Consider the following 11,580-nt stretch of genomic DNA (forward strand, 5'->3'; position numbering starts at 1 on the left):
GAAAAATTCATCAGACTAAGATTTCGATCCTAGGAGAAAATTCATCACACTAGGTCCATTTCTTTTGTTAACTTATGAGAAAGATTCATCACACTAAGACTTTGATCCTAGGAGAAAATTCATCAAACTAGGTCATTTTTTTTTGTTATCTTAGGAGAAAGATTCATCAGACTAAGATTTTGATCCTAGGAGAAAGTTTATCAGACTAGGTTTCTTTTCCTTCTTTTTTTGTATCTTAGGAGAAAGATTCATCAGACTAAGATTTCTATCATATGAGAAAGTTCATCAGACTAGATTTTCTATCTTAGGAGACAGACTCATCAGACTAAGATTTTTATTAGGAGGAAAATCCATCAGACTAGGACTTTTTATCCTAGGAGAAAAAAAAATGGGAAGATCAACGACGAGATTTTATGCACAATAGCAAGGCAAATAAAGGCAAAGATTTGAGAAACTTCCCTTTGTCGGCTCTTCTCCTCTTTTTTTTGAACCACTTTCCTTGCACTGCTTTGTTCCTGTTTAAACAAAGAAAATTTTTGTCAGATTCAAAAGTGGTGGTTGGCTTGTGGCCTTGAGTCTTGAGCAGCTTGGCTTTTGCTCGATCAGCCTGAGTCGATCTCAAGAAACTTTTGTTCTGCACCACCTCTGATTGTTTCACACCCAGTACCATTTGTATTTGTAACTCAAATAGCCTTATCCCAACTGGAGATCTTTGCTTAGGTGACCTTTTTTGATATCTTGAATGACTTCCTGCTTTTGAGTAATTTGTTTGTTAGAGAGAATCACCAGTTATCTTTGCTTGCGCCAAATAGGCTGACAAGAATCTTTTGCGGGAGGCTTTTCTTGAATCCTCAAGGCACATTGACAGTAACAACCGAGTGTGCTGGCCAAATTTACTTTGTGCAACTGAAAATCTGGTAGCAGATTTTGAAATCTTTTCTTGCTTGTTTTGACAAGGACTGACTCGGAGTGAAGGACACAATGATGCAAAGAAACAAGTATTAACAAGAAATGCCCATGTCGGAAGGACAGAAGGAAGAGTTTTTTTTCCTTTTCTATTTTTTTCTTTGTTTTTTTCCCAATAACTAGCCTTAATAGTCATGACATGTATTTTGGACTCAATGGCCTGATCTATCAAACTAATCCAATTTTCCCTTTTGCCATTCTTATGACCTTTGAAGTCGGGCTTGTTTGTGTCAATCTTTCGCATTATCTTCACGACTCACTTTCGACTAGTGGTGCCCCGAGGGATTTTCACCAATAAATCTCTTTCATTTGTTCATCTCTGCTTACTGTCGTCTTACAATGCCCGTGAGAGTTTTCACTAGTAAGACTCTCTCATTTTTTTTCTTTTTCTCCATTGATTTCTTGAGCAACTTAACAGTATTCTATGTCGTGTGACAACCATTGCTCATTGCATGCTTCTCTTTGCATTTTTTGAAGTCATATCGGGAGGTCGTTATTTGGAATGATTTTGGATAGGGTTGAAAAGAAAGGACGTTATGATGACTCGAAATAGACTCAAAATAAAAGGGGGTTATAGACTTACAACTTCTTGGAATCGACTCTTTCAAAAGTGAAATAAAATCTTTGCCCCAGTTTCAGCTATTGGGGATTTTTTGGAATTTTTTTTTGAATTCTTATTTGGTTAGACCGAACCGTGAAGCTTCCTACGTATCCTTTTTTAAAGAATCAGGTCGAACGTAGTTCAAACATCTGACCTAACTATTTTTTTTTCATCTTTCTCTTTTTTTCTTTTTTTTTCGCTTTTTTCTCTTTTTTTTTTCAAAACAAGTTGCCCCAACTTTTATTTTCTGGGGACATGGACCTTTGAGTATTTTTTTTTCTTTTTCGCTTTTTTTTCTTTCCTTTTTTTTTTCAAAACAAGTTGCCCCAACTTTTATTTTCTGGGGACATGGACCTTTGACTTTTTTTTTCTTTTTTTTGAACCTTTCTAAGAGTTGCCCCAGTTTATACTCTTGGGGAATAGACTTCTCTTTTTTTTGCATCATTTTTCATTTTTTTATTGGACTTTTAACTCTAAACTTGATTCCAAAAGAGGGTGGTCAAAGAAAATAACACAGGCTCAAAATGGGTAACAAAGGGTATAAAGTGTTTGGTAGTAGAAAGAGGGCCTCCCAGCCTCGAGAATGCCAAACATATTATCTTTTCGCGATCACAACATTGACGAACATGTCTGTCTTCTTGGTGTGTCATGGTTACAAGGCACTTTCCATCCCTTACTGCCAAACTTTCCAACAGACTTCAATTGATTTTTCCTCAACCCGATCTTCATAATGATTTTGAAGGTAAAGATTCTTAACCTTCACAGGTCTGACTATTCTAGTTCCACTTGAATTTTACTCGGGCTTAATTCCATGGTATTTCAACTCTTTTTCATCCTCAAAAGTGCCTTTTCCTCAGTTGTCCAATTCAAGCTTAAATCAATTTTCTAAGATCTGGCCAAAAATTCCGCATGCATGTCATATCACTAAAACTAGCGGGAAAAGAACTGAGCATGGAAGGACACAAAATGAAAAACTCTATTTTATTGAGTAAACAACAAGACAAATAACCTAAAATCTGAGTTACAACCCTAAAATAACCCGGCTAATGAAAATAGCAACAAAACCAGACATATAAGACTCACACAAACGAAATAGAGTGATAGAAGGGTTTGACTCAATAAAACAAATAAAATCTGGATCTCAACCCTGAAATAACCCAGAAAATAGAAAAAACATCAAAACAAGCTACCAAGATTCCTTCCTAATGAGGAGAGAATGACTTTTTCAATTGCTAAGCTTGACATTTAGCCACAAATTTGCTCATCAGAATCACCATGGCCTTCTCCAATTTCAGTCGGCAAGTTCCCAAGAGGATTTTTATTTTCCATGTCACCACGCATCATCCCCACAGAGTGTGCATCATCATGTGGAGGTAAAAGATTCTGTGTGATGTTCTAGGTGTCATTGTCTTGGATCACAATTAGTTATTCCTGGATCATCCTTTCTATTTCTCTTTTCAAATTCCGACAGCTTTCAACATCGTGCCCTTGGGCATTGGAATGGTATTCACACCTTTTAGAAGGGTCAAAGCTTTTTGCACGTGGGTCCAAATGATTTGGAGGAATAGGTGCAATCATGTCATAATGCTTTAATTTCTCAAACAAGCTTGCATAAGACTCTCATATTGGTGTAAAATTATATTTCAACCTTTGTTCCCCTTTATACCCCTTGCTTGGATGAGGGTTATAGGGCACTTGAAAATTTGGTGGAGACTGACAGAGACTTTGGGGTGCGAGTGCTTGCCTTCTGGGGTGTCTTGGTGGTGGGACAACATACTCAAGTGGAGCAAAAGAGTATTGTGGGTTTTGAGGTGGGTAATAGTGCTCAGGAAAATCATCGAAAATTATACAAGGCTGGTCATACCTTCAAGATGTTCTCTTAGGACCTCTTCTCAACCCTGATGTCATCATGATTTCCTCCTCCTTCTCATTCATGGCACAAAAATTACTAGATTCAATTTGGACTGCCTGAGTTGCAGCTTTGAGAGCTGCTTGACTTATAATTCTGCATGTCTTAAGGTCATTCTCTATCATTTCTCCCATTTTGATTGCTTCCGAGAAAGATTTGCCAATTGCGGACATCATGTTTTGAAAGTAATCTGGCTCTTGAGCATGGAGGAAGATAGTGATTAGCTTATGGTCATCCATGGGTGGCTTAACTCTAGCCGCTTGCTCTCTCCATTTAATGGCATATTCCCTGAAACTTTCAGTTAGTTATTTCTTCATGTTAGAAAGGGAATTGCGGTCTAGGGCAATGTCGATGTTGTATTGGAACTGTTTGACAAAGGCCTGAGCCATGTCATCCTAGACATACCAGCGAGATGTGTCTTGATCCATAAACTATTCGGAGGCTACTCCTGTAAGGCTTTCCCCAAAATAAGCCATCAATAATACTTCCTTTCCTCCCCCACCTCTTAGTTGATTGCAATACCTTTTCAGGTGGGCTATGGGGTCTCCATGTCCATCATACTTTTCAAATTTGGAAGTCTTGAAACCAGGTGGCAAGTGGACATCGGGGAACATACATAAATCCTTGAAGGCAATGCTCTTCTGACCAGCCAACCCTTGTATGTTTTTCAACTGTTGTTCTAAGTTTTTCACTCTTTGGGTCATTTCTTCCTATGCCATCTTTCGGGCAGGCTTTCAATGTTTGCAGGAAGATCAAACAAGTACGAGTGGTACTCAGGAGAGTGGTACTACTCTTGTTGGGTAGCAAATTGTGACTCATGAGTTTTCTTCTGCACCACCGTCGGTTGTGGGATAGTGAAGACGGGCATAACAGTAGTGGTTGTCTGATTGGTTGTCAATGGAAAACTTTGGGAGCATGCAACATAAGTTCCAGTTGTAGTCGTACAGTTGGGATAAGGACTGAACCCAGGTGGATAGGATTGATCAGACAATGAGGTCGGAATGGCAGTAGTCGAGATAGGTGTGAACTCTGGGAAACCATGAGAAGAAAAAGGCGGTCCTTGTCCATTGGCCCATGCTTGACACATTTCAGTCATTTTTTATTTCAGTATTCTATTTTCCTCAACCATAGTAGACTCTTGTTGAACCCTCTGACTCTGAGTCTCTTGAGCATTTGTAATAGCTTCGATGTCGGTTGTCAATGACATTTTCCCTTGGAGCTTGTGTTGCCAGCCTACCACAAACCAACCACCTTAAACTTTATTCACAATTCAAAACAAGAGACACGTTAGAATGGACTCAGTCAGTCCTTATTGTTATCATTCTTTTTCATTTTTTTTTAATTTTTCATTTTATCATTTTTTTTATTTTTTTAGCGGTTGATCGAACCTGATGTGGGTTGCGTACGTATCATGTGGGAACATGAATCAGATCTTGCGTAGTTCGGGAAGATTAAGAATAAAGGAAATAAACTAAATCTTTTTTTTAGACTTTGAATTTCTTTTCTTTTTAAATTTTTGAAAGAAAGACTTATAAAGAAGAAAGAAAATATTTTTTGATTTAGATTTTTTTTTTTGGAATTTCGAAAGAAAAACTTCTAAAGAAGAAAGAAAATACATTTGGATTTTTGGACTTTTATGTTAAAATTATGAAAGAAAGACTTCTAAAGAAAATATTTTTGAATCTTGAATTTTCTTTTCTACTTTCGAAATAAAAACTTCAAAAGAAGAATGAAAATATTTTTGGACTTTTTAGAAGAAATTAAAAGAAAATATTTTTGGATTTTTTGAAAATTGGGGCCTTAAAGAACGACTTTTCTAAATAATAAAGTAAAGGAAAATATTTTTGGGTTTTTAAAAATTGGGGGTCGGAACCGATGAGATTTTCCTACGTATCTCACATCCGGTGGGCATCAGACTCGCATAGTTCGGTAAATTTTGACGGAACATGGAAACATGGTACTTGAAAATTTTGGCTCATTTTGAAATGACTTTTCTTTTTTTTTTTCCAGAATTTCGGAAGAGTTTCAAGATTTTCAAATACCTATCTTACTCTTGTTTTTTCTCTTGATTTTCTTTTCCTAGCCAATCGACATGCAAGCCGAAACAACAAAATGTTCACATAGAACGTATGATGCATCAGGATGATATGTTATTTTGGGTATACCTGTCCTAGATAGACTCAACCCCTGTGTTGAGTCCCCAATATCAAATGCACGTGATGCAAATAAACGTTCCTACTTGGGATCCGGCATGAGGTTACGTTATTCTAAGTTTAAACCTGGGGTTGTGTTCTAAACCTGGCTTACCCGAGTGGACAACTAGAGCAGAAGAGGGGGCAACGTACCGGGAGCACGAAAGTCTACCCGGCCATGTTGCTGGCCCAACCTCATTATTTTTGGCATGACTTATAACATAAAAAGTGGACCACGCGAACGTGTGCACCGTTTTTTAGAAGACTGAGAAGGGAGGCGTAGGGAGATAGTTTAATACAGTTCAAGTAATATCAAAGCGGTAAATAAACGACAATTACCACACTAGGTCCACAAAATACAGTAATATCAACAATAAATAAAACCAAGTAAAAATCATATTAACAAGCTCGAATTCTTGAACCCTGAACCAAAAATTCTGGGTTCTCGAACCTAGCAGAGTTGCCAGAGCTGTCACACCTCCTTTTTCTACCCCGGAAGGGGATATAAGGGAGTTTTTCTAATTAAAGTGGCAATAATCGAAATGGGTTTAATTATTCAATTCAGAGTCGCCATTTGGGATAATTTATGGTGTCCTAAGTCACCGGTTTGTTTTTAAATCCCATATCAAGGAAATTTGACTCTTATTTATGGTCTGCGATATCAAAAGATCGAGTAAGGAATTCTGTTAATCCGGGAAAAGGTGTTAGGCATTCCCGAGATCCGTGGTTTTAACACGGTCACTTAGCAATTTATACTTGGCTTATTTTATCTAATTAGCCATTTTAGGACCTATGTTTATTTTACCGCTACTAATCACTTGGTTACCCCTATCTAAAGAATTAACTTAAGACGAGTTACAAGTACGTATACTCGTTTAGTTTGGTGCGTCAAAATCATGTCACGCGTACGTGTACACAATTAATAACACTTTATTATTATTAAGAAAGTTTGGCCGAAGTTGCGCGAACGCATACCTCGATTTATTTTGAAAATCATAAATATGTCATGCGAACGTGTACACAATCACGATGATAGATTAAGTCACGCCTAAAGCATTTCTACAAATATTTATTAGTTATTCTTCCTAAACTTTGAGATTATTGTAAGGTAAGAGTTATGAAATAAATTTGTGGAGATGGGTATATGATTACGACGTTATTGGGCTTGACAAATTTATTATTTTGCCCAAACTAGTTCAACTCAATACTTTTAAGTGTAAAAGGTTCACCACTTTTCTATTCTTCAGTCACTCCCCATGGCCCACAAATTTTCACCTACAACCCAATTTTAACTTCACTCTCTCTCAAAAATCCAGCATACAAAATAATTCTCAAAGAGAAAACTTCTAACAAGCAACTTAAACAAATGCATTAGATTAAGAAAAAAGCCACTAACATAATATTAATCATTGACAAATCACCTAATAGAATTAAACTTAATGCCATCCTCTGTTTCTATTCAAAATTTAATTATATAAACTTAGGAACAACTCAATATTGATTACACAAATTAAATAACAAAACTCAACATTAAATACACAAACTTAATAACCAAACTCAACATTACACACCCATTAACACAAGACGGCAAATTCAAATAACAAATATGAACCATTTAATCAGTGACAAGCAATTATAGAAGAAGAAAGATCAATCCTATTCGTGAAGAATAAAGAAAAATAAGCTGACCTTTATGCTAAACAATTTGATGTCGAACACTGTTGAAATTTCACAGCCAAAGAAACCTTGAAACAGAGCCTCTAAACTACACCTCGCTGGCGACCTCAAAACTCGATTGAAGATGGTGTTTTAATGGTGTTTTGGAGGCATTTTTGCTGGTTAGAGGTGCTGAGTTTTGGAATTTTTTGGGGGCATGTTTTTGTGGTTAAGAGCTGCGAACATGGCCAGCCTTCATGGCTGTTTTGAGGGGAGGAAAACAGAGGTGTTTAGATAGTGTTGAGGCTGTTGATTTGGTGGTGAAAACAGAGGTTCATGGCTGCATTTTCAGGCATATTTTCAGCTCTCTTTTTGGAGTTTTGAGCAGCTTTTCTATGGCTTTTCACGGAGATTCAAGGAGCTTTTTTATATGGTTTAAATGGAAGAAAGATTAGTGATTGATGATGAGGAAGAAGGGAAGAAGCGAGAGATATGGTGCTTTGTTTTTTTTTCAATTTGTGCCTTCCCCCTCCCTCTGTTTTTTTGCTTCCTCCTCAGCTCTGTTTTTAGCCTTTTCTATTCCCCAATTTTTGCTAGCCTCTCTTTTTCGTTTTTTCCAGATCCAGTTTCATTTTTTTTTTGTTTTGTTTTTGCCCCAATCCCTATACGTGAGTTTGTGTATATATTCATTTGTTTTGGCAGGAAAGAGAATTTCCCAGAAAGATCGTGGGGCCTCTTGACAAAAAAACGTGAGTGGAAATTCAATAGGGGTGCATGTGAGTGAAATGTGAGATTGTGCAAAAGAGTTGGTTATCCCATTTTGTCTTTTTTGAGGCGTCCACACATAAAGAGTGGAAAGAATCTTTCTCTCATTAATTAATTCCCCTTCTTTTCTTTTGATATGGGAAAGTGACGTGATTTCCTTTCTTTATTCTCTCTCCTCATTCTTTGTTTTTGTGTTTTTCCTTGTTTGTTGTTTTTTTTCTTTTATTCTAAAGATGAATTAAAAAATAACTTTATAAAGATACTAGCATATTTAAGATAATAAAATATTAAGAGGAGACATATAGTTACTATATTAATGGAATTTAAATACTACTCACTATATACTAAGAACCTACAATTCTAAAACTAAACTAAGTAACTATATTTTTTTTGTAATTTTCTTCTTATCTTTATGGAAATAAAATGTCAATACTATTTTTGTATTTTTTATGAAAGGTAGATAAACTGAAAATAACTAGATAAAATATCAATTAGCTAAATAAAAGAAAAATATTTTTGTAATTTTTTATTTTTGTGATAAAATAAAGTAAAAGAGTCAAAACTAGTTAAAATAGCAATATTAGACCTAAACTAAATATTTAAACGCTAAAATATGTAAAATCTCGGGGAGGGTAAAAAATTACATGTCTACAAACTCTACTTTGTTCTCTTTATCACAGATTTGAGAAACACTCAAGAGACTGTACTTTAGGAAATCGACATAGTACACGTTCTCAATTAAGTGTGAAAGAGACTTTTCAACTTTTCCAACACCGAGAATGTACCCTTTTTTTATGTTCAAAGGATACATTCCCTTCCCTGCAGGGCTTTCAGTGGGAGAAAATCTATGGTGTTTCCAGTCATGTGCTTTTAGCATCCACTGTCCATGAACCATTGGAGTCCGCTACCTCTCACTGTTACCTACACATATAAATTATGGGTTAGATTTAGGAACCCAAACTAGTTTGGGTCCCTTGTTATGAGAAAAAGGATGAATTCGAGCTTTTCTAGTCCATGCAGGCAATATTCGTTTCTTGCGAGTGGTACCTGGTCCTTCTTTAGTAGTCACTTTTTCAGTAAACACTTGGTTTTCTGAACAGATTGAACTCTGGTCTGGCAATTTTCTTTGAAGTGTCCATTGTTCCCACAGTGGGTACAAAACCAGTTATCAGAAACTATAACATACTTGCTATGAGGGTTGTAAGGAGTTTTCTCCTTTTGAAACCCAATTCCCTGCATGTTTCCACTATTATTGAAGTACATGGCAGTGACAACATCTGAGGACCAGGTCCACTTGAGAGATTTTTAAAGATCAGTTTTTACTTTCTTCAGTTCAGCTTGAAGCTGCCTATTTTTCTCAAGTTCACCATATAGACTAGTTTTAACATCATTTAATTCTTTTTCAAGCTTGATGTGTGACTCACTTGCTACTTCTTCCCCTTTTTCAATACTTGCAGGCCTAAATTCTGATTTGAGTCCCTCAATAATTTTTCTCTAGGTCAGTGATTATTACTAAAAAATCATCTCTCTCTTGCTCAGTAGCTGCAATTTTCTCTTCTAGAGTGTGCTTTTCAATGCTAAAGCCTTCTATGATTTCTTTAAAATCAACAACCACTACCATCAAGTCATCTCTCTCATTTTCTACACTATTTATTTATTCATTTAAAGCTTTCTTTTCTTTTTCAAGATTAGCTATGGTCTCATTTACATCAAGTACACAAACCACCATATCGTCTCTAGATTGTTCAGCATCTCCTAGCTCTATGGTCAAGATCTCCTTATCATTAATAAGGCTATAATATGCATCAATTAGAACATTTGCTAATGACCTTAATTTCTTAGAAGAGTAAGACTTCATATTTCTTTGAACATCTCTGAAATTTACCTCATCATTTTCATCCTCTTCATCATTGTCAGACTGAGCCATCGGTGCAAACAGTGAGTCATATTTTGTTGCTTCAGTTTCCACTACCATCATAGAGCTATTTTCTGCATCTGGTTCCCCTTGTAATTCACTGGAGGAGTCTCCCCAAGTAGAAAGAGCTTGCTTTACAACATTGTCAGCTGTACTTTTTCGACTGAATCGTTTGTCAGGAACCAGGTTTATTTTTTATGCTTTGTCATAGTTTTGCTTGTATTGCTCCTGTTTCAGAAGTTGGCAGTCTTTGATGAAATGCCCTGGCTTTCCGCACGTGTGATAAAGATCATTGTTCCTTGCCTTACTTGAACTACCCCTCTTTGGTATACCACATTTCTTCGAACCATCTTTTGAAACATTTTAGTAAGATAGGCCATATCACTATCTTCTTCACTTGAGTCATTGTTTTCAGCTTGAGCACTAGGTTCTTTTCCTTCTTTGGCTCTCTCCTTTCACTGTGTTTCTTTCTTTTCATCTCATATGTCTTCAGATTTCCAATCAGCTCATCCATGGTTAGAGTTTGTAAATCTTTAGCTTCAGTGATGGCATTCACCTTACTCTCCCAAGAGCCAGGTAGAACACTGAGAATCTTCCATACAAGCTTGTTTCTGGGAATAACATCTCCAAGTGAATGAAGCTCATTTATGATGGATGTGAATCTAGTATGCATATCTTGTATAGACTCATCATCCTTCATCCTGAAGAGCTCATACTCAGGGGTGAGCATGTCAATCTTGGATTGTTTAACCTGAGTAGTTCCTTCGTGTGCGGTTTGCAATGCTTCCCATATTTCCTTGGCAGAATCACAATTGGAGATTCTGTTGTACTCATCAGGTCCTATACCACATACCAAAATTTTCTTGGCACGATAGTTCTTTTCTACAACTTTTCTGTCAATATCACTGTACTCTTTCCTGTCTTTCGGCACCATTGGTCCAGTTTCTCCAAAATTCTTCATAGGAACATGTGGACCATCACAAATGATGTCCCACAGCTCTGAGTCTTCTGCCATTATAAAATCATGCATACGAGTCTTCCATCAGCCGTAGTACAGACCATTGAATCTAGGAGGTCTGTAGGTTGAATGTCCTTCCTCAAAGTCAGGTGGAGCAGCCATTGAGATCCTTTTTAGGTATTAACCTTTTAGAAAGAACCTGCTCTGATACCAATTGTTAGTTTATATGAATCCACCACACTATAGAGTACCTAGTCCTCTATGAGTTTCCACTGAAAATACTAATGAAGTAGTAAGTAAATGAGACACGGGATTTTTACGTGGAAAAATCCCACTCAAGGGGACAAAAACCACGACCTACACTTGTAGGCTTTCAACTTCACTAACTTGCAATCACATTATTACAAGCCACTTTGTAATGACTTTATTACAAAGACTTCAACTCAACTGACTTATGATACACTTACCACAAGCCACTTTGTCACACACTAGTTACAAAGACTTTAACTTATGACTAACTCTCTTCACAATATAAACTCAGAAGGTTTATGATTTTGGGTTTCCTTAAACACAGCTTCTTAGAAAGAAAGATAGGAGTTACAAAGAAGAACAAATAAC

General features: G+C 36.5%; 1 protein-coding gene across 1 annotated transcript; it reads right to left on the bottom strand.

Annotated features, from left to right (window-relative positions):
- Nucleotides 1–9,154: 9,154 nt before the first annotated feature.
- Nucleotides 9,155–11,019, bottom strand: LOC138869015 (uncharacterized). The gene is made up of 4 exons (XM_070146601.1): nucleotides 10,337–11,019; nucleotides 9,798–10,167; nucleotides 9,413–9,583; nucleotides 9,155–9,322 (listed from the first exon to the last, which is right to left on the bottom strand). The coding sequence occupies exons 1-4, from the start codon at nucleotides 11,017–11,019 to the stop codon at nucleotides 9,155–9,157; spliced, it is 1,392 nt and encodes a 463-aa protein (XP_070002702.1).
- Nucleotides 11,020–11,580: the final 561 nt, after the last annotated feature.

This window comes from Nicotiana sylvestris, chromosome 5 (genome assembly GCF_000393655.2).
Source record: "Nicotiana sylvestris chromosome 5, ASM39365v2, whole genome shotgun sequence".
NCBI classification, from domain to species: Eukaryota; Viridiplantae; Streptophyta; class Magnoliopsida; order Solanales; family Solanaceae; genus Nicotiana; species Nicotiana sylvestris.

Excerpts from the sequence above, each read along its gene's own strand:
- LOC138869015 (XM_070146601.1), bottom strand. The coding sequence starts at position 11,019 with ATGGCAGAAGACTCAGAGCTGTGGGACATCATTTGTGATGGTCCACAT. Across the intron at positions 10,168-10,336 it reads AGATGGTTCGAAGAAATGTG|TCGAAAAAGTACAGCTGACA; the intron begins GTATACCAAAGA and ends CAAACGATTCAG. Across the intron at positions 9,584-9,797 it reads TGGTGGTTTGTGTACTTGAT|AGAAAAATTATTGAGGGACT; the intron begins GTAAATGAGACC and ends TCACTGACCTAG.